Genomic DNA, 19,644 nt, shown 5'->3' with positions numbered 1-19,644 from the left:
AAAGTGGGAAGGCTGGATCCTCAGGCCCCTCGAGGCAAAGAGTTCACCATTAACGATGGACAGATTAAATGGCACAGGGGCTTGACTCAGGTGAGGAAATAAATTTCTCAAATGCCAACATTCATGGTTATCAAGTCAAGTAACCTTTATTGGCATCACATAGGAACATTCATAAAATGGGATCCATTGAAAACAAGGAAGCGTTTTTTCACTTAGCACCTGATTAAATGTGAAGTTTGCTGGGAGAGAAAAGTAGACTTTAAGAAGAGGAAATTAATATGTAGATGGATAGCACTGTGGTACCTCAGGTTAAGTACTTAATTCATTTCGGAGGTCCGTGCTTAACCTGAAACTGTTCTTAACCTGAAGCACCACTTTAGCTAATGGGGCCTCCTGCTGCTGCTGCTGCCGCGCCGCCGGAGCACAATTTCTGTTCTCATCCTGAATCAAAGTTCTTAACCTGAAGCACTATTTCTGGGTTAGCAGAGTCTGTAACCTGAAGCGTATGTAACCGGAAGTGTATGTAACCCAAGGTACCACTGTATTTTAATGGAGAGAATCTCCATTTGAACCATTAGCTTTGCTTGTGAGAAAATGCTTGCACATTAGTTTAAGAGATCCTGTATGCTGTCCAGCGAACGTTGACTGCATTCTGTTTGGTATGTGATATTATATTGCATACGATATGGAAATTCTATTTTTGTTTATTGCATATTTGTAAGCCACCAAGGAGTAAGCAATATACTTTAAGGAATCCTGTAAGGTCTATCACTAAATAAACAAATGGACCACAATACAAAAAAAAGCAACATGCTCAGAAGACATCTAACATTGAGAAGGACCAATGGGTATCAGAAAGTGTTGTCAGCCATTCTTGTATGTAAAATACCTGAGGCAGATCTCCAGTTAGTGGCATCAGATAGAACGCTAAGCTTGTTACAGTATCCCTTGGGCTGAAAATGAACATTATAATTCTCTTGAGTTTGTATGACGCTATGCAGCTGCTTCTTATCCCATTGTATGTGCCACCTGTGCAAATATGGACCATATGTTTCACGCTATTGGTCCTCCTATTCCTTATATATCACCTGGTGTTAGGTTAATACCACCCAAACATTTAAAAAATAATAATTCTTCCAATATTTTTGGATAGGTGCCACCCTTGTCAGTATGTAATGACAACTGCCGTCCTGGTTATGGGAAGAAAAAGAAGGAGAGAAGTAAATTTTGTTGCTATGATTGTAAAGCATGTCCCAGCGGGATGTACTCAAATGAAAGGGGTGAGAAATGTTATGTTAAGATAGACCAAACTGCACAATTTATTTAACCAACTCTGAGGTCCTTAAAATTTTGTTGCTGTTAAAATTCTGGTGTGGGGGAGGGTTAAATAATAGATTTTTAAATTGTTCTCATTGTTTGCAATATGATTTAAAACATCCTGAAGAAAAAATATTTAGAAAGGAAGGCAATACATTTTACATCCAAATTCTACTAAATTACGATGGAGAAGAAGAATTATGATCAATGAAAAAGAAGGCAGTTTGGGGAGAGAATGAATGTCTCATCCATTGCACCTCTCACGGTTCAGAAGATTTTAGTTATAATATTGCTCTCATTTCACTACAGAGCAGCTTGTGATTCTAAGAAAGAGGAGGAGGACCACTAAAACATAGAGATGTCCTCTGTGAAGAAATTCCAGATTTGATGCATGAGATTTATTTTTGAAATATCTCAAACAAAAGTCTTTGAGCTAGAGGTTTTGAAAGCTACCCTGGTAAAGAACTCCGGATGACAAACATTCTTAAGAATTTTCTTCGTAATTTCATTTTGTCTTTTCAGACATGGAAACATGTATCAGTTGCCCAGCAAATAAGTATCCAAACCAAGACCAGGATAATTGCATTCCTAAGATACCAAACTTTCTGGGCTTTGATGAAACTTTAGCCATCATTTCAACTTCCTCTGCACTATTGTTCTCTCTGATCACAGCTCTAGTGTTTGGCATCTTCATTAAACACCAGGACACTGCCATCGTCAAAGCCAACAACAGAAGCCTCACTTACATTCTCCTTGTGTCCCTCCTCTTGTGTTTCCTCTGCTCCTTGATGTTCATTGGAACACCTAAGCAGGCAACCTGCCTTCTCCGACAAACAAGTTTTGGCATCGTCTTCTCTGTGGCCCTCTCTAGCATCTTGGCTAAAACCATATCAGTGGTTTTGGCATTCATGGCTACCAAGCCAGGATCCACAATCAGGAAGTGGGTAGGCAAAAAACTGGCTTATTCCATAACCCTCTCCGGCTCCATTGTTCAAATAGGGCTTTGTGGTCTTTGGCTGGCAACTTTCCCTCCATTCCCTGATTTGGACATGCAGTCAATGAGTGAAGAAATTATATTCTTATGTAATGAAGGGTCAGTTTTCATGTTCTTCTGTGTTTTGGGCTACATGGGCTTTCTAGCCACTGTCAGCTTCACTGTGGCTTTCCTAGCTAGGAAGTTGCCAGACAGTTTCAACGAAGCCAAGTTCATCACCTTCAGCATGCTGGTCTTTTGCAGTGTTTGGCTCTCCTTTATTCCAACTTACCTGAGCACCAGAGGAAAATACATGGTGGCTGTGGAGATCTTCTCCATCTTGGCTTCAAGTGCTGGATTACTGGCTTGCATATTTTTCCCCAAATGCTACATTATTGTAGTGAAGCCTAACTTGAACACCAGAGAGCATTTAATACAAAGAAAGATATAAATAATATAAGAATTTATGCCTCCATGATTGTTCTTAATTTTCAACACTGAAACGTCAAAAATGTTAATGGATGAGGACAATGTGACCAAATGAAAATATTTCAGCTTTTTTGTGCTCTGTTTCTGGGCTGCAAAATTGTTGCATGTTATTATAAGAGGCCAATCTGACCAAATGAGGCAAATATTCACATCAGCTTCTGAGCTTTACCTGAAGTCGGTAAAATTCTGAAAGAGAAACATCAACATTACTCTATAGCCATTCTGATTAAACAGCTAATATGAATGAAGAATAGAGAGTATTAGTATTGGAGTTGTTGGGGGTTTTTTGACTAAGTGATATATAAATTATTTAAGAATCTAAATAAAAAAGCTATGTTATATTTGTGAGGCCTGAATCCAACAATAGAGAGTAACTGATAGAGAGAAATATGTAAATGAGAGATGTGTTTGTAGTTTCACATATGTTCTTGGTATCAATCTAGGAACATGAGGAATTACAAATGTAAATTGGAATCCCCATGTGTGTCCAGAACCTACCTAACCCCTAAAACACTCTCCCTTGTGAGATCTTCTGCTGGTGTCAACTGGACACAGCTCTGAGAATAGGCCCAAATTACCTTATGCCCAGAAATGACCTCTCACAAACTGGATTGTTCCCCACAGTTTTGGTTTATTAGAAAAGATTGATTAGTACAGTGCAGCTCATATAGAACCATGTGTGCATTTAAAATAGTATCCTCACACATTCAAATTCATATTAATAAATTCCTACACTACAAGGGGAAGATAAATGGATACAGCATAACAGTGTGTTGTATGAGTCCCAAGTAGGGCTGACCCTCCCATGTGACAAGGTGAGGTGACCACCTCTGTCAGCAAGATCTACAGAGACAACAGATCCTAATGTAAATCTTTATACCCCACTTGCTCCTGTTGTAGATCTTCACCAACTACTTCTTCTCTGTCAGGGAGTGGGAAGCCATTTTGCGGCTTGCATCAGGTGCCAAAATGTCTTCAGCCAGATCTGCTCCCAAGAAGATAGTGATTTATCCATAGTTTAATTATCCAACCATGGACCAGAGCAACTGCTGCAGCTGCATGGGCATAGGTCTAATTGATGGACCCAGAACCAGAAATTATATGCCTGAAGGTATTGCAGTTCTTAATGATATTTCTAGGCTTCACACAGACAGGCAATTCTATCCCTACCAAGCCCCTAGGTACTGAAGAAGATTTATTGCTCAGATAAGCCTTGGCACCCAGCCCGCTTCGGGTGCACAGCTACCAGCCAGGCCTCCGGACTTCAAAGGCCACATTCCAAAGGCTCTGAGCAACATGCAGAGATCAGCAGCGGTCAGAGAAAGCTGCAAACTCAAGTGCTTTCCTTCAGTGTGCTTAAATAAAGTCCACTCAGGATCTTAGCAACTAAAAGCAGTTTTATTTAAGCAGAAACTATCCATTATCTATCACAGCGAACGGCATCGTGAAAACACATCCTCTCTCCTCAAAAGCGAAAGTAGAGAGAAAAAGAACAAAGGCTGGAGACTCTCGGATATGACGCAGTATCTCCCCCCCCCAAAAAAAATGGTAGGCAGGGCGTACACTCTGAGCTGTTTAACCCTGTAAGCTCAGGTTCTCCTCACACCCCCTCTCACCCTGCGGTACTATAGGGAAAGTATGTACGGAACTTACCCCCAACTCCAAACCACCACAAAACTCCCCATGACGCTGGAAGCTTAAAGGTTTGGTAAATCCATCGGCCAAGTTAATGTGACTGGCACAATACTTCAGCCGAATCAAACCTGACTGAACACCCTGACACACATTTTGGAAACGTATGTCCAGATGCTTGGTTCTGGCCTTAAATTGTGCAGATTCAGCCAATTTCAAACAAGGTCGATTGTCCTCCCAAACCGTGATGGGCAAGCTACAATCCCCATAGATCTCTTGCACCAAGCATCTATAGAACTCTAGTTCCCGGCACAAATCCTCCTGAATGGATTTCCTACCTTAAGGAAGGAAATCTTGTTTCCTGGCTAGTCAGGACACCCAACATGACCAGCTATTGTTCTACTCATCCCACATTTAGGTATATATATTTGACTGAGGAATACTCTCTCCATAGGTTCAGACAAAGTCTCAGGTTCTGAAATCTGGATTTAGTGATGTTTCCACTGCTAATATATTTCATTATCACAATCACTGCAACTCAGCATTTTCAGTCATTTAATTATTAACTTGCTAGAGAGGGTTGGAAAAGAAATAGGCAGAGGGGGTGATTACCCAGGATACACTGCAGGTTAGGCCAACTTCTTAAAAGGTAAAGGGACCCTGACCATTAGGTCCAGTCATGACCGACTCTGGGGTTGCGGCGCTCATCTCGCTTTATTGGCCGAGGGAGCCGGCCTACAGCTTCTGGGTCATGTGGCCAGCATAACTAAGCCGCTTCTGGCGAACCAGAGCAGTGCACAGAAACGCCGTTTACCTTCCCGCCAGAGCACTACCTTTTTATCTACTTGCACTTTGATGTGCTTTTGAACTGCTAGGTTGGCAGGAGCAGGGACCGAGCAATGGGAGCTCACCCCGTCGCGGAGATTGGAACCGCTGACCTTCTGATCGGCAAGTCCTAGGCTCAGTGGTTTAACCCACAGTGCCACCCGCATCCAACTTCTTATCCAGTTACAAACACAAAATGTAGGTCAAGCATAATAGACCTACATAATAGAGGTGTTAATGAATAGGGGCTGTGTGAAGGAATGAAACTATGGGTGCTATGCAACATCAAATGACTCAAAGCCTGCTTCTGCTGTTCCTAAAGTCATGATCTGTGAAAGGCTCCTAGGGCTGAAGGGTGGGGCAAGGCAGGTGGGGAAAGCCATTGCCTGATAGCCAGCAGAAAGTCTTTTTCCCCTCACACCTAATTTCTCCTTCCTCTGCTTCTCCTGCACACCATGGGTACCCTCCTGTGGGAAGCTGCAGAGGGAGGAGAAGGAAGGGAAGCTAGATTATACTGAACCAATTCACTACTGCATTTAGTTCCATATTGTCTACAATGATGGACAGCAGCTTTATAAGGTTTCAGATTGGGGTCTCTTCCAGCAATACCTGGAGATGTTAGGTATTGAATGTCAGACCCTCTGCACATGAACCATATGTGGTACCACTGTGTAATAGCTGTTTTGCACTTTCTTCTCCACTCGTAGAAGTTTGTCCCATTTATAAATGGATGCAGTTGGATATCAGCCCTTTTTCATCTGTTTTGCATTTCTGTTTTGGATTGTATAGTGACTGCTTTTTCCTTGAAGTTCATTTTACCATATATATTTTTGGGTTGGTGGGGATTCACAGAAGGGTCAAGGGTTCAACTAAAGAATGATAGACCCAGGTGCATTTTTTAGGAGGAGCTTCGACTTTGGCTCTTCACACCTCACTGCCAGCCCAGCGCCAGTTTGCGAGGCTGGCATCTGATCTCAGTGATTTACCTAGCAAACTAGTAAAATCTTACTTTTCCTAACTGAGAATTGCCTGAGGCAACAAATGTTTACTTGACAGTTCTGCCAAAGATGATGTGCCATGGAGTCCGTAAAAAATTGCAAGTGATTGTCTCCCCTGCAATTATTAAAATGACAATAATTAAGTCACCTTGCCAGGGGAGAATCAGCAAACAAGTCTGAAATGTTTTATAGTCTCCCAGTGTTCCATAGACAGTTAGAATAATACAGGAGAGAGAGGCCAGGCTCTGTGATTGTACAGGTCATATATCAAATCACATCATCTTATTTACCGTTCAAGGCAGGTATTTGCGACAGAGTTTAATGATAAGATGCATGCATGTCCCTTTAAGCACTGAACTGGCAGTCTGCTGCCTCCAAATCAATGCTGTTCAAATCAGGCTGATGATAATAATGATATTGTAGAGAGGCCAAGAAGAGTCCATGTGTAGAACCTTGCTGCTGCTGCTTCTCTTGCTCTTCCCCATCATGGTGTGCCAAGTGCATAGTGCTCATTTTACCACAACTAATCCTGTACCTATTCCACATGAGTGGTATGAGCCAAGTGACCCTGTCATTGGTGGCATAGCATCTCATATCCGCTACCTCTTCCCCACTGTTTTATTCAATAAACACCCCTCTGAAGTCTTGATTGACAGACCAATGTAAGTAAATAGTCCTTAATATTATTTTTTTCATTCTTTACATTTTTATATTTGACTGAAATATACTTTGTTTTGAATGAATAGTTTTAGAACTGTATTGATTTGATGGATGATATAAGAAATATCTGTGCATACAGGTTATGTCTGCACTGTCAGTTAGACATTAGGAATCCTTAAGATTTAGTGATCCAATTCTGCAAAGAGAAAATTGAGTAAGAATAGAACAGGGCGACATAAAAACCTAAGAAATGAAACAGTCAAATTTGCCTAAAACAAAAATGAATTGTGAAGAGCTCCAAACATATTTTGCTAAGCTGGATGTATAGACAGTTAAATGATGAATGTAATTCATTCTGTAAAGTGATGTATGTTTGGGCAAAAATAATAATAATCCTTTTTTCTCTTATAAGTCTATGGTGTTTAAACTGGGATGTTTGCCCACAAATGAGATACTGGGACAGTAATGGATAGCTCATTGAAAATAATGACTCAGTGTATAGAAACTGTGGAAATGACAAATTCCATTCTAGAAATCCTCACTTAAGTCTTAAGGGACTGAACAAAACCACCCAAGTCATAATGCTATCATACTAATTATGGAACAGTGTGTACAGTCCTGGTCACCTCATCTAAAAAGATACCTTGGTACATCTGGAAAAGGTTCAGAAAAAGCAAAAATCTATGGTGTGACTACACTTGGAATACTGTGTTCCGGTCACCTCATCTAAAAAGGGATACTGTACACATCATAATGCTATTATACTAATTATGGAATATTGTGTACAGTTCTGGTCATCTCTGAGGCAGAGAGCAGCACAGCTTTTCATAAATGCTGCTCCAACTGTTAAGACTGTTCAGTTAACTGCCATAACTGTCAACTGTCATAACTTCCACAACTTGTATGACCTCACAGAGTTCTACAGCTCTTGAAATTAACCTTTTACATATGCATTTTGGATGCTAACATCCCACATTCTGAGGGGAAGAAGAAGCAGAGAGTACACTCGCTATCATTGCTAGCATACAAGTAGGCATACTTGGTAGAAATACATGTGAAACTCTCCATTGCTGTATCTTTATTCTCTTGAAAACCTGATAATTTGCATTGAAAATGGCAACGGCCATCAGCTTTATTATCATTTAATGCAAATTTGCATTTCCAGAGAAAGCTACTGCCAAAGGGATATAGCAATAATTTCAAAAACTGTAGCATAGTCATATGACACAGCAGTTATTTCTAGATGAAGTGAAAGTCAAGAAAATTCCTGACCTACAGTGGTGCCTTGCAAGACGAAATTAATCTGTTCCGCAAGTCTCTTCGTCTAGCGGTTTTTTCGTCTTGCGAAGCAAGCCCATTGACGGCTTAGCAGATTAGCGCTATTAGCGGCTTAGCGGCTTTTAGCGGCTTAGCGACTTAGCGGATCAGCTGATAAGCGGCTTAGCGGCTTAGAATAAGGGGGGTTAGGGGGAAAAAACCGCAGGAACTCGCAAGACATTTTCGTCTTACGAAGCAAACCCATAGGGAAATTCGTTTTGCGAAGCGCCTCCAAAATGGAAAACCCTTTCGTATAGCGGGTTTTCCATCTTGCGAGGCGTTCGTCTTGTGGAGCACCACTGTATTCTGTATAGATCTATTCACAATCTATGTCTTTGAGAAATAAAATAAAAAAGATTTGGGCTAAAGAGCAATTCAAATATTCTAACGGAACAAAACAAGGAACAAAACAAGACCCATCTTTCCTCTGAAAGTTCTCTCTCTCAGATGTAGATTTTGTGCACTATTTACTTTCCCCACATAATAATGCCACTTTATTCACAGCGTGTTATCAAAGTTCTACCAGCACATCCTTGCCCTGGTGTTTGCGATTGATGAGATCAATGAGAATCCCAAGGTCTTGCCCAATGTCACTCTTGGGTTCCACATCTATGACAGCTACTATCAATCTAAGATGACCTACCGCACCACTCTGGATCTGCTGTTTAACTCACATACCTTTGTCCCTAACTACAAATGTGGCTCCCAGGAAAATGTAATAGGAGTCATTGGGGGACTGAGCTCTGAGGTCACCTTGTGCATGGCAGACATCTTGGGTCTTTACAAAATTCCACAGGTAGGAATATTCTGGGTAAGAGAAAATTGAGATTTCACACTATAATTCACTCTTCAGCTCTCTTTTCAGTAGGAGTCTATTGATTCATAAATTTGGAGTGGCATAACAAGGACAACTGAAAGGGACTTAAATGTATGGGTTTGTTGTTGTTATAGCATGGGGGTCTCTAACAATGTGCATGAGAGGGGGTAGGTTACTAGGGATTAATGCATATAAGGGAAGATTAATTCAAAGGTGCCAGGTTGGTAAATGGGATATCCAGATGGAATCATATAAGATCCTGGGGAAAAATTATCAGTGGATCATATAAGATCAGGACATGTTAACTAGAAATGCTCTCCATATGAAATGGGAAATTGAGCAAGATTGCTTGTGTATTTTTTATGTAAGAGGAAGTGGGTTCCCCCCCCCCAAAAAAAAAAAAAACCAACAACAGTAAATTTGAGATGTGTGGGATAAATAGGTTTGTTATGAATACTTCCATCAATTCCTTATGGTTTTCTTTTTTCTTTTTCAGATTTCATATGGTGCATTTGAAGCAGCCACAAATGATCAAATTAAATTCCCTTCTTTTTACCACATGGCTCCTAATGAAGCTCTTCAGTATCAAGGAATTATCCAGTTGCTTCTGCATTTTGGATGGAAATGGGTTGGGCTCATCACTCCAGCTAATGAAGCTGGAGAACGTTTCTTGAATACCATTGAACCAATGTTTTTCAAAAATGGGATCTGTTCAGCATTCACAGAAAGAGCTGAATACCATGTGCATGTCACTGGTAAGATAACTGATATGCTGAGGGAGACAAGGATTTTGTCCCCAGCTTTCATAACAAGCAAAGCAAATGCAGTTGTTGTATATGGAGAAAGTGCATCTATTACATGGTTGTCAACTGCTCTAAAGCTGATGAAGTTATCTGAGTTCATATTTTCCCAGTCCAAAAAGAACTTACGTGAAGGAAAAGTATGGATTACCACAGCTCAGATTGATTTCATTTTATATGAACTTCAGAAAGTTATTGATGTTAATATACAAATGTTGCATGGTGCTATCTCTTTTGCAATTCCTTCCAAGGAAGTTCGTGACTTCCGAGATTTTCTGCAACATGTAAATCCTTCCTGGGAAGAGGAAGATGATTTTATCTCAGGTTTCTGGGAACAAACATTTGATTGTTCACTTGCACACTCCACAAAGTCAACAAAGATAGCTAAGTCTTGTACCGGAGAGGAAATGTTGGAGAGCCTTCCTGCGCCATTTTTTGAAATGAGCATGACCAGCCACAGCTACAGTATCTATAATGCTGTCTCTGCTTTGGCACATGCCTTACATAGGCACTTGGCTGGATCCAACCACAGAAGAATGGAAGCTGCAGGCAGACGATCTCCTCAGAACATAGAGCCTTGGAAGGTAGTGTTTGCTGTTACAAAGAGTTTGGTTTACAAAGTGTTCACTATTGTGCCCTGCCTTGATATTTTATGTGAGTTGGTATTTAGTTATAAATAAAACAATAAAAGGTATCCTGTTAAGGAAACAAACAATGAAGATTTCTACTGCATCGCAGGCTATGCTTCTTATAGCAGAACATAAATTAAAGAGGGGGTTTGTCATAATGTTAACTTAAAAAACAACCCTCAGTTGTCATCTCCCCTCTCCTAGAACACGTTCCTCTTAGAGTTAGAGTATCTGCATGGAGAAACAATTGCACATATTTCAATATGTGACTGATTGGTCCCAATTATCCAAGAACATATAATAACATAATACTGATTAAAAAGTGAGATGGAAAAAGGGCATAAAAGAAGTTTTTTTACTGTGACAATAGGTAACCTTTCTTTCAAATGTTTTCAAAAATTATCAATCTGACTGTGTCGTGTATGGTATAAATTCCTTCATTTGCAGAAAACAAGAATGGTTCTGCCGATTGTACACTTTCATAAACTATACTTTGAATTAAAACTTTATAACCCCTAATTATAAAGATCTTGAATGCATCTAGGAAAGCTATTCAGCAATCTTAATCAGAATGTTATAATACTTTATAGTCCTTTTGGTTCTCTTTCCACCTAGCTCCACTCATTCCTACAGAAGATCTCATTCAACAACTCTGTTAGTGATGAAATTACATTAAATGAACATGGAGAATTAGCAGCTGGTTATGATATTACAAATTTGATCACTTTCCCAAATAGATCCTACATCAGGGTCAAAGTGGGAAGGCTGGATCCTCAGGCCCCTCGAGGCAAAGAGTTCACCATTAATGATGGACAAATTAAATGGCACAGGGACTTCACTCAGGTGAGGAAATAAATTTCTCAAATGCCAACATTCATGGTTATCGAAATAAAATGGGATGCAATGAAAACAAGGAGGCTTTTTTCACTTAGCACCTGATTAAATGTGATGTTTCCTCGGAGAGAAAAGTAGGGGGTTTTTTAGAGGAAATTCATATATAGATGGATAGTATTTTAATGGAGAGAATCTCTATTTGAACAATTGGCTTTACTTGTGGGAACATGCTAGCATGTTAGTTTAGATTGTAGAATGTGTTATCATTTTACTGTTGTTAGCCTCTCTGAGCCTGGCTTCAGCTGGGGCGGGCAGGATAGAAATAAATTTATTATTATTATTATTATTATTATTATTATTATTATTATTATTATTATTATTGAGATCCTACTTGTTGCCCAGCTGATGTTAATCACAATTTGCTTTGTATGTGATATTATATTGTATATGATATGAAAATTGCCTTTCTATATATTGCTTATTTGTAAGCCACCAAGATGTAGGCAATGTCCTTTAAGGAATACTATAAGGTCTAACACTAAATAAACATATGAGCCACAATACGAAAAAGAGCAACATGCACGGAAGACATCTCACATTAAGGACCAATGGCTATCAGATACTGTTGTCAGCCATTCTTTTATGTGAAGTCCCAGAGGCAGATCTCGGGTTAGTGGAATCTGATATAATGCTAAGCTTGTTACAGCATTGCTTGGGCTTAAAATGAACGTTATAATCTTCTGGAGTTTGCATGATTCTATGTGCAGCAGGTATATATCTAGTCATAGCTGCACCTAATGCATCAACCTAAGATGGGCATAAGCAGCCCAGCCACAGAAGCCACTTAAGACCCTAGTGATGAGTTGGAATCTCAAGGTAGTTCCAGACTACAAACTTCTTCCTTCACAGTGAGTCCAATCCCTTCTGAGAGACCAAAGGTCCCAGAAGGGACCCTACACAGTGAGTCCAATCCCTCCCAGAAGGGATCCCAATCCTTTTGAGAGACAGAATCCACCCACCCAAAGCACTTTGGAGTTATAAGGATTCAGCCACCATCCTGTCCAACACAACCTTCAGACAGCAGTGCAGCACCTTCACTGTTTCTCCTCATTCCAAGGGAATTCTAAGATACCGGTGTTCATCATCAGTATATATATGAACACTGTGCTCCAGATTCTTTGAAGATAGCCCCTAACTGTTTCATATAAATGTTGAATCACAAAGATGAAAGAACATGAAACCTCATGGGGAACTACAGCCCAAAAACCATGGAACTAAGCAAGATGCTCCTAGTAGAACATTCATGTAGCCATTCTGCAAGTAGAAGCAAAACCGCTAAGTTATACTCAAATCTAATAATGCTTAACGGCTGCTTTTTATCCCATTTTATGTTCCACTTGTGCCCATATGGATCATAGGTTTCACATTATTGGTCCTCCTATTGCTGATAGATCCCCTGATGTTAGATTAAATCCCATAAAACCTTTTAAAACAAAATTATTCCTATATATTTGGATAGGTGCCACCCCTGTCAGTATGTAATGACAAATGCCGTCCTGGTTACGGGAAGAAAAAGAAGGAGAGAAGTAAATTTTGTTGCTATGATTGTGAACCATGTCCCAGCGGGATGTACTCAAATGAAAAAGGTGAGAAATATTATCTTAAGATAGACCAAAATGCACAATTTATTTAGCCAACTCTGAGGTCCTTAAAATTTTGTTGTGGGGTGGGGGTTAAATAATTGATTGTTCTCATTGTTTACAATATAATCTTTAAAAAATCCTGAAGAAAATATTTTTTCAGAAAGGAACATAATACATTTTACATCCAAATTCTGCTAAATTCTGATGGAATAGAAGTGATGGTCACTCCACGAAGAAGAAGGCAGTTTGGGGAGAGAGTAGATGTCTCATTCAGTGGACCTCTCTTGGCTCACAAGATTTCAGCTGTAATGTTGCTCTCTTTTCACTACAGGGCATTCTAAGAAAGAGGAGGAGGGCCACTAAAAGATAGAGATATCCTCTATGTAGAAATTCCAGATTTGATGCATGAGATCTATTTTTGAAATATCTCAGACGAAAGTCTTTGAGTTAGAAGATTGAAAGCTACCCTGGTAAAGAACATTAGCTAGGTGGACTGCTGAGGAGTAAAATTCTTAAGAATTTTCTTCGTAATTTCATTTTGTCTTTTCAGACATGGAAACGTGTATCAGTTGCCCAGCAAATAAGTATCCAAACCAAGACCAGGACAATTGCATTCCTAAGATACCAAACTTTCTGGGCTTTGATGAAACTTTAGCCATCATTTCAACTTCCTCTGCACTATTGTTCTCTCTGATCACAGCTCTAGTGTTGGGCATCTTCATTAAACACCGGGACACTGCCATCGTCAAAGCCAACAACAGAAGCCTCACTTACATTCTCCTTGTTTCCCTCCTCTTGTGTTTCCTCTGCTCCTTGATGTTCATTGGAACACCTAAGCAGGGAATCTGCCCACTCCGACAAACAGGTTTTGGCATCGTCTTCTCTGTGGCCCTCTCTAGCATCTTGGCCAAAACCATATCAGTGGTTTTGGCATTCATGGCTACCAAGCCAGGATCCACAATCAGGAAATGGATAGGCAAAAAACTGGCTTATTCCATTGTCCTCTCCGGCTCCATTGTTCAAGTGGGGCTCTGTGGTCTTTGGCTGGCAACTTTTCCCCCATTCCCAGATTTGGACATGAAATCAATGAGTGAAGAAATTATATTGTTATGTAATGAAGGGTCCGTCCACATGTTCTACTGTGTTTTAAGCTACATGGGCTTCCTGGCCACTGTCAGCTTCACTGTGGCTTTCCTAGCCAGAAAGTTACCTGACAGTTTCAATGAAGCCAAGTTCATCACCTTCAGCATGCTGGTCTTCTGCAGTGTTTGGCTCTCCTTTATTCCAACCTACCTGAGCACCAGAGGAAAATACATGGTGGCTGTGGAGATCTTCTCCATTTTGGCTTCTAGTGCTGGATTACTGGCTTGCATCTTTTCCCCCAAATGCTACATTATTCTTGTGAGGCCTGAATTGAACACCAGAGAACATCTAATGCAAAGAAAGATATAAATAATATAAAAATTTGTAGTTCCATGATTGTTCTTAATTTTCAACACTGAAATGTCAGAAATGTGAATGAATGAGGACAATGTGACCAAATGAAAATATTTCAGCTTTTTTGTGCTGTTTCTGGGCTGCAAAATTGTTGCATGTTATTTTAAGAGGCCATTCAGACCAAATGAGGCAAATGTTCACATTACCTTCTGAACTTCAACTGAAGACAATGAAACTCTGAAACTGAAAGAGAAACATCAACATTATTCTATAGCTATTCTGATTAGACAGTTAATATGAATAAAGAGTTAAGTATTAGAGTTGTTTTTTACTAAGTAATATATTAATTATTTAAGAAACTAAATAAAAAAGCTATGTTATATTAGTGAGGCCTTAATTCAACAATAGAGAGCAACTGATAGAGAGAAATATGTAAATGACAGATGTGTTCGTAGTTTCACTTATGTTCTTGGTATCAGTTTAGGAACTTGAGGTCAGACAAGTGTATATTGGAATCCCCATTTGTGTCTACAAACTAACTCACCCCTTAATATTACAGCTTGGTCTCTCCCACAAACGCGAGACGACTCTGGCTGTTAATTATTTCAGATTTATTGCTACAATAACAAACTAGGACGGAGTTCCTCTACTCATCGTCCTCCCCAGAAGATGTTGTTGCCCGGACTGAGCTCCTCCCCCTCCCAAGCACGGAAGCCCCCGCCTTCTCTTCCGGTATCTTTCGAGTGTCTCTGCCACTTTTGAAATCCTACGAGATTTGGCAGAGAGTGTTTCCTGCATTCCAACATCTTGCCCACTATCGGAGTTCTCACACATCTGTCTGTCCCTTTGGTCAGAGCTCAGATTACAGCTGCTCTCCCCCTCCTCTCTGCTTTCTGCTGTTAACTGTCCTCTCCCTGTGCCTGCTTCTTCTCCTCCTGTCAGCATCTGAGCTTCACTGACACTAAAGCACACTGCCTTGTGAGCTATTTTGCGGGAGTCAACTGGACACAGCTCTGAGAATGGGCCCAAATTATCTTATGCCCAGTAAAGAGCTCTCACAAACTGGACAGTTCCCCATGGAGCTGGTTTATTACAAAAGAATAAATGATCTTTTAACAATAGATTGATTAGCATAGTTCAAAATATGTAGAACCATGGGTGCAATTAAAGTAATATCCTCGTGCATTCAAACTCAAAGTAATAAGTTCCTACACTACAAGGGGAAGATAAAGGGATTGAGGATAACAGTGTGTTGTATGATTCCCAAGCAGGGTTGGCCCTCCCATGAGGAAAGGTGAGGCAACCATCGCTGGTGGCAAGATCCACAGGGGCAGCAGATCCCAATGTTGATTTTTATTCCCCACTTGTTCCTGATGGAGACATTCACTCATTCCTTCTTCCCTGGAGAGGATGGAGGTGCCATTTTGTGGCTTACCTCAGGCACCAAAGTGTTCTGGGCCAGCTCTGCTCCCAAGAAGATAGTGATTGATGCAGAGTTTACCTGTACCTATCCAACCAATGACTAGAGCAACTGCTGCAGCTGTGTGGGCATAAGGATGTGCTGGACCCAGGATCCAGGATCCAGGAATTCTATGCCTGAAGCTATTGTAGTTCTGAATGATATATCTGGGCTTCACACTGACAGGCAACTTCACTAAAATCTAAATTGACTTTGATTTAACATCATCAAAGGCCATGTCATTCAATCCTCCACAAGTAGCATCTAATACAAAGAAAGTTATAAACAGAAGACTTTCTGGGTTCATACATCTTCTTTGTATTCTACATCAAAATATCAACATATGTAAATCAATTAGAAAATGTGGTCAAATGAAACTATTTCAGCAATTTAGGATTAAATGGTGAACATCTTATTTATGTAATAAAAAATCTTTTATTTCTGGGTTGCACAATGGTTGCCTCTTCTTTAAAGAATCTGTTCTGACCAAATGTGAAAAACAGTTGAAAAGCGGATCCAAAGTTCAACTGAAGAAACTGAAACTTTGAGATGGAAACAACAAAAAGTTAGGGTTCCAGGTGGAGAAATCGAAATTAGAAACAGAATTGTTAGAACCAAAGACTAAGGTATTATCTATAATGTATAACTTGCTGTTAAAATGGAATACACAAGACGAAATGGTTAAATCGGCTATGATAAAGTGGGCACAGGACATTGGGCACAACATCATGTTTGAGGACTGGGAAAGGTTGTGGACCACTGGGCTGAACTTCACCGCATGTAATGCTCTGAAGGAAAATGTAATGAAAATGATATATAGATGGTACATGACCCCAGTTAAACTTGCCAAAATATACCATTCGTCTGATAATAAATGTTGGAAATGTAAAGAAAGTGAAGGAACATTCTTTCACCTCTGGTGGACATGCCCTAAGGTGAAGGCCTTCTGGGAAATGATATATAATGAACTGAAAAAGGTATTTAAGTATACCTTCACTAAGAAACCAGAGGCCTTCCTCCTGGGTATTGTCGGCCAGAAGGTGTTAAAGAAGGATCGAACATTTTTTATGTATGCAACAACGGCAGCAAGGATACTCATTGCTAAAAACTGGAAAACTCAAGATCTACCCACACTGGAAGAGTGGCAGATGCAGCTGATGGACTATATGCAACTGGCCGAGATGACTGGCAGAATCCGAGACCTGGGAGAAGAGAGGATTGAAGAAGATTGGAAGAAATTTAAGATGTATTTACAAAAATATTGTTACTTGGTTGAATGTTAAGAAGGATGCTAGATTATAAAAAATTGGCCACCACTAAACTAGATTTGAATTTGATGATAAGTGAGATTAAAGAAAACATAAATTTTTTGGAGAATTGCTAGATTATATTTAAATGAGTGGATATAAGATTGCAAACAAGTTGATAATTTGCTTGAAAAAACCTTTTACGATGTAAATGGGAGCGGGAGACGTGAGGGAGTCCAAAGAATTGATGAAACTATGTTATGTTGGAAGTAAGATTGTTTATTATTTGTCTATTTGTATTCAAAAACTTTAATAAATATTTATTTTAAAAAAATAAAACTTTGAGATGGAAACAAAAACTTATTATTTATTTTTATGAAGCTATATAGAGCTTGTTGTTTGCCAGGCCACTATAAATTCTGGACCCAGCAAGTGTCAGAATTTAATTAGGGTTTGGGATGCCAAACTATGTACTAGACATCACTAATCCCCTGAATCAGCAGCTGATTAATATAAGCTAATTTCCCGTGAAGTGATAGGCTGGGTGATGGGTCAAACGAAGGATCAAAGGGAACCCGGTGTGAATTGGAAAGACATCCCCTCCCCAAAATTATCCAGTTCCCCTCCCCCATTACATTCATACAATTGTCCTAGGTACCCAGAAGCCATTGTTCTTGGTGAGAACTTGCTGCTCACACAAATAGAAAGTTATCATGTTGCTTCCATCAACACCTTGATGACAAGGTACCCACCAAGGCACAAGAAGCAGTATCTACCACCCCTCCATTTTCTCACTTCTCAATGACATGGTTGCATACAAAAAAACAACAACAAAAAACAAGCAAAGTCATGTTCTTCCTAAGCTATAATTCCATGAGGTGATAAATATATTTACTTGACAGTTCTGCCAAAGATGATGCGCCATGGAGTCTGTAAAAAATTGCAAGTGATTGTCTCCCCTGTAATTATTAAAATTACAATAATTAAGTCACCTTGCCAATGCTCCAGAAGGCTAAATGTCAGGTGGGGGAGAATCAGCAAGCAAGCCTGAAAGGTTTCATAGACAGTTAGAAGAATGCAGAAGAGAGAAGGCTCTGTGATTGTATAGGCAAAATTTCAAATCACTTCATCTTATTTACCATTCAAGGCCGGTCTTTGCAACAGTGTTTAATGATAAGATGCATGCATGTCTCTTTAAGCACTGAACTGGCAGAGTCTGCTGCCTCCAGATCGATGCTGTTCAAACCAGGCTGCTGATAATAATGATATTGTAGAGAGGCCAAGAAGAGTCCATGTGTAGAACCTTGCTGCTGCTGCTTCTCCTGCTCTTCCCCAACATGGTGTGCCAAGTGCATAGTGCTCATTTTACCACAGCCAACCCTGTACCTATTCCACATGAGTGGTATGAGCCAGGTGACCCTGTCATTGGTGGGATTGCATCTCATATCCGCTACGTCTTCCCCAATGTTTTATTCAATAAACACCCCTCTGAAGCCTTGATTAACAACCCACTGTAAGTAAATAGTACTTAATATGATTTTATACATTTGTTAAATATCAATATTTGACTGAAATATACTTTGCTTTGAATGAGTAGTTTTAAAATTGTATTAATAAACTGTATTAATCAATTGACTGTATTAATTTGAAAGATTTGATAGACTGTATGAGAAACGTCTGTGCATACAAGCCACGTCTAAACTCCCACTTGGACATTAGGAATCCTTAAGATTTAGTGATTCAATTCTGCAAAGAGAAAATTGAGTAAGAGAAGGGGTGGCGGCAAAAAAACGACAACGAAGCAGGCAAGTTTGCTGATGCGACCAAATTTTTCAGGGTGTTTAAAACAGAAATGGATTGTGAAGAGCTCCAAACAGATCTTTCACAATGGGATATATGGGCAGCAAAATGACAAATCCAATGTGCAGTCCAATGAGTGAAGTGATGTACCTTTGGGCAAAAAAGCCTTAATTTCACTTACAAATCTATGGTTTTTAAACTGGGGGTGATTGACCACAAATGAGATACTGGCTGCTCATTGAAAATGCTGACTTGCTGTATAGAAGCTTTGCAGATGGCAAATTCCATGCTAGGAATCCTCACTTAAGCCTTAAAGAACTAAAAACAAAACAACCCAAATCATAATGCTATTAAACCAATTATGGAATATTGTGTACAGTTTTGCTCGCTGTATCTAAAAAGATATAATGCACATCTTGAAATGGTTCAGAAGAAGCAGGGGGAAAGTGATCAGATCAACTCGCCTATGAGAAAAGGTTACAACATTTGGGACTTTTTAGTTCAGAGAAAGGTGAGCAAGGGGTGACATTATATAGGTGCACCAAGTTATATATGGTGTGGTGAAAGTGGATAGAGAATTTTTTTTCTCGTCTCTCATAATTCTTGAACATGGGAAAATCCTATGAAGCTAAATGTGGCAAAAGAACCTACTTATGCACACACTAAATAGTTAAACTGTGGAATTTGCTCCCCCAAGAGGTAATGGAGAATGTCCTGAATTTGCATAAGGACTGGCTGCTAAAATACAACAAAATGAACCTATAAAT

At 39.7% G+C, this 19,644-nt stretch overlaps 3 protein-coding genes across 3 annotated transcripts in view; all 3 read left to right on the top strand.

The window, feature by feature from the left end:
• The first annotated feature begins 547 nt into the window (after positions 1 to 547).
• LOC309326631 (vomeronasal type-2 receptor 26-like) lies at positions 548 to 3,113 on the top strand. Its single transcript, XM_081835501.1, has 2 exons — positions 548 to 1,280; positions 1,840 to 3,113. The coding sequence occupies exons 1-2, from the start codon at positions 1,262 to 1,264 to the stop codon at positions 2,739 to 2,741; spliced, it is 921 nt and encodes a 306-aa protein (XP_081691627.1). The 5' UTR covers positions 548 to 1,261; the 3' UTR covers positions 2,742 to 3,113.
• Positions 3,114 to 6,445: 3,332 nt separating this feature from the next.
• Positions 6,446 to 19,644, top strand: part of LOC309328391 (uncharacterized protein) — a gene marked incomplete at its 3' end in the record, with an annotated part of 40,048 nt that continues 26,849 nt past the window's right edge. Inside the window, exons 1-4 of the mRNA XM_081838386.1 lie at positions 6,446 to 6,896; positions 8,716 to 9,007; positions 9,525 to 10,412; positions 11,073 to 11,300. Of these exons, the coding sequence (XP_081694512.1) occupies positions 6,676 to 6,896; positions 8,716 to 9,007; positions 9,525 to 10,412; positions 11,073 to 11,300 (1,629 nt within the window). The 5' untranslated portion in view covers positions 6,446 to 6,675. The remainder of the gene's footprint in view (positions 6,897 to 8,715; positions 9,008 to 9,524; positions 10,413 to 11,072; positions 11,301 to 19,644) is intronic.
• Positions 12,818 to 14,579, top strand: LOC309326630 (vomeronasal type-2 receptor 26-like). The gene is made up of 2 exons (XM_081835500.1): positions 12,818 to 12,937; positions 13,485 to 14,579. The coding sequence occupies exons 1-2, from the start codon at positions 12,919 to 12,921 to the stop codon at positions 14,384 to 14,386; spliced, it is 921 nt and encodes a 306-aa protein (XP_081691626.1). The 5' UTR covers positions 12,818 to 12,918; the 3' UTR covers positions 14,387 to 14,579.

The sequence above is a fragment of the Podarcis erhardii genome (genome assembly GCF_964252035.2).
Source record: "Podarcis erhardii genome assembly, chromosome: 13".
Lineage (NCBI taxonomy): Eukaryota > Metazoa > Chordata > Lepidosauria > Squamata > Lacertidae > Podarcis > Podarcis erhardii.
The sequence above is the reverse complement of the archived record's forward strand: the minus strand, read 5'-3'. Positions and strand labels throughout refer to the sequence as shown.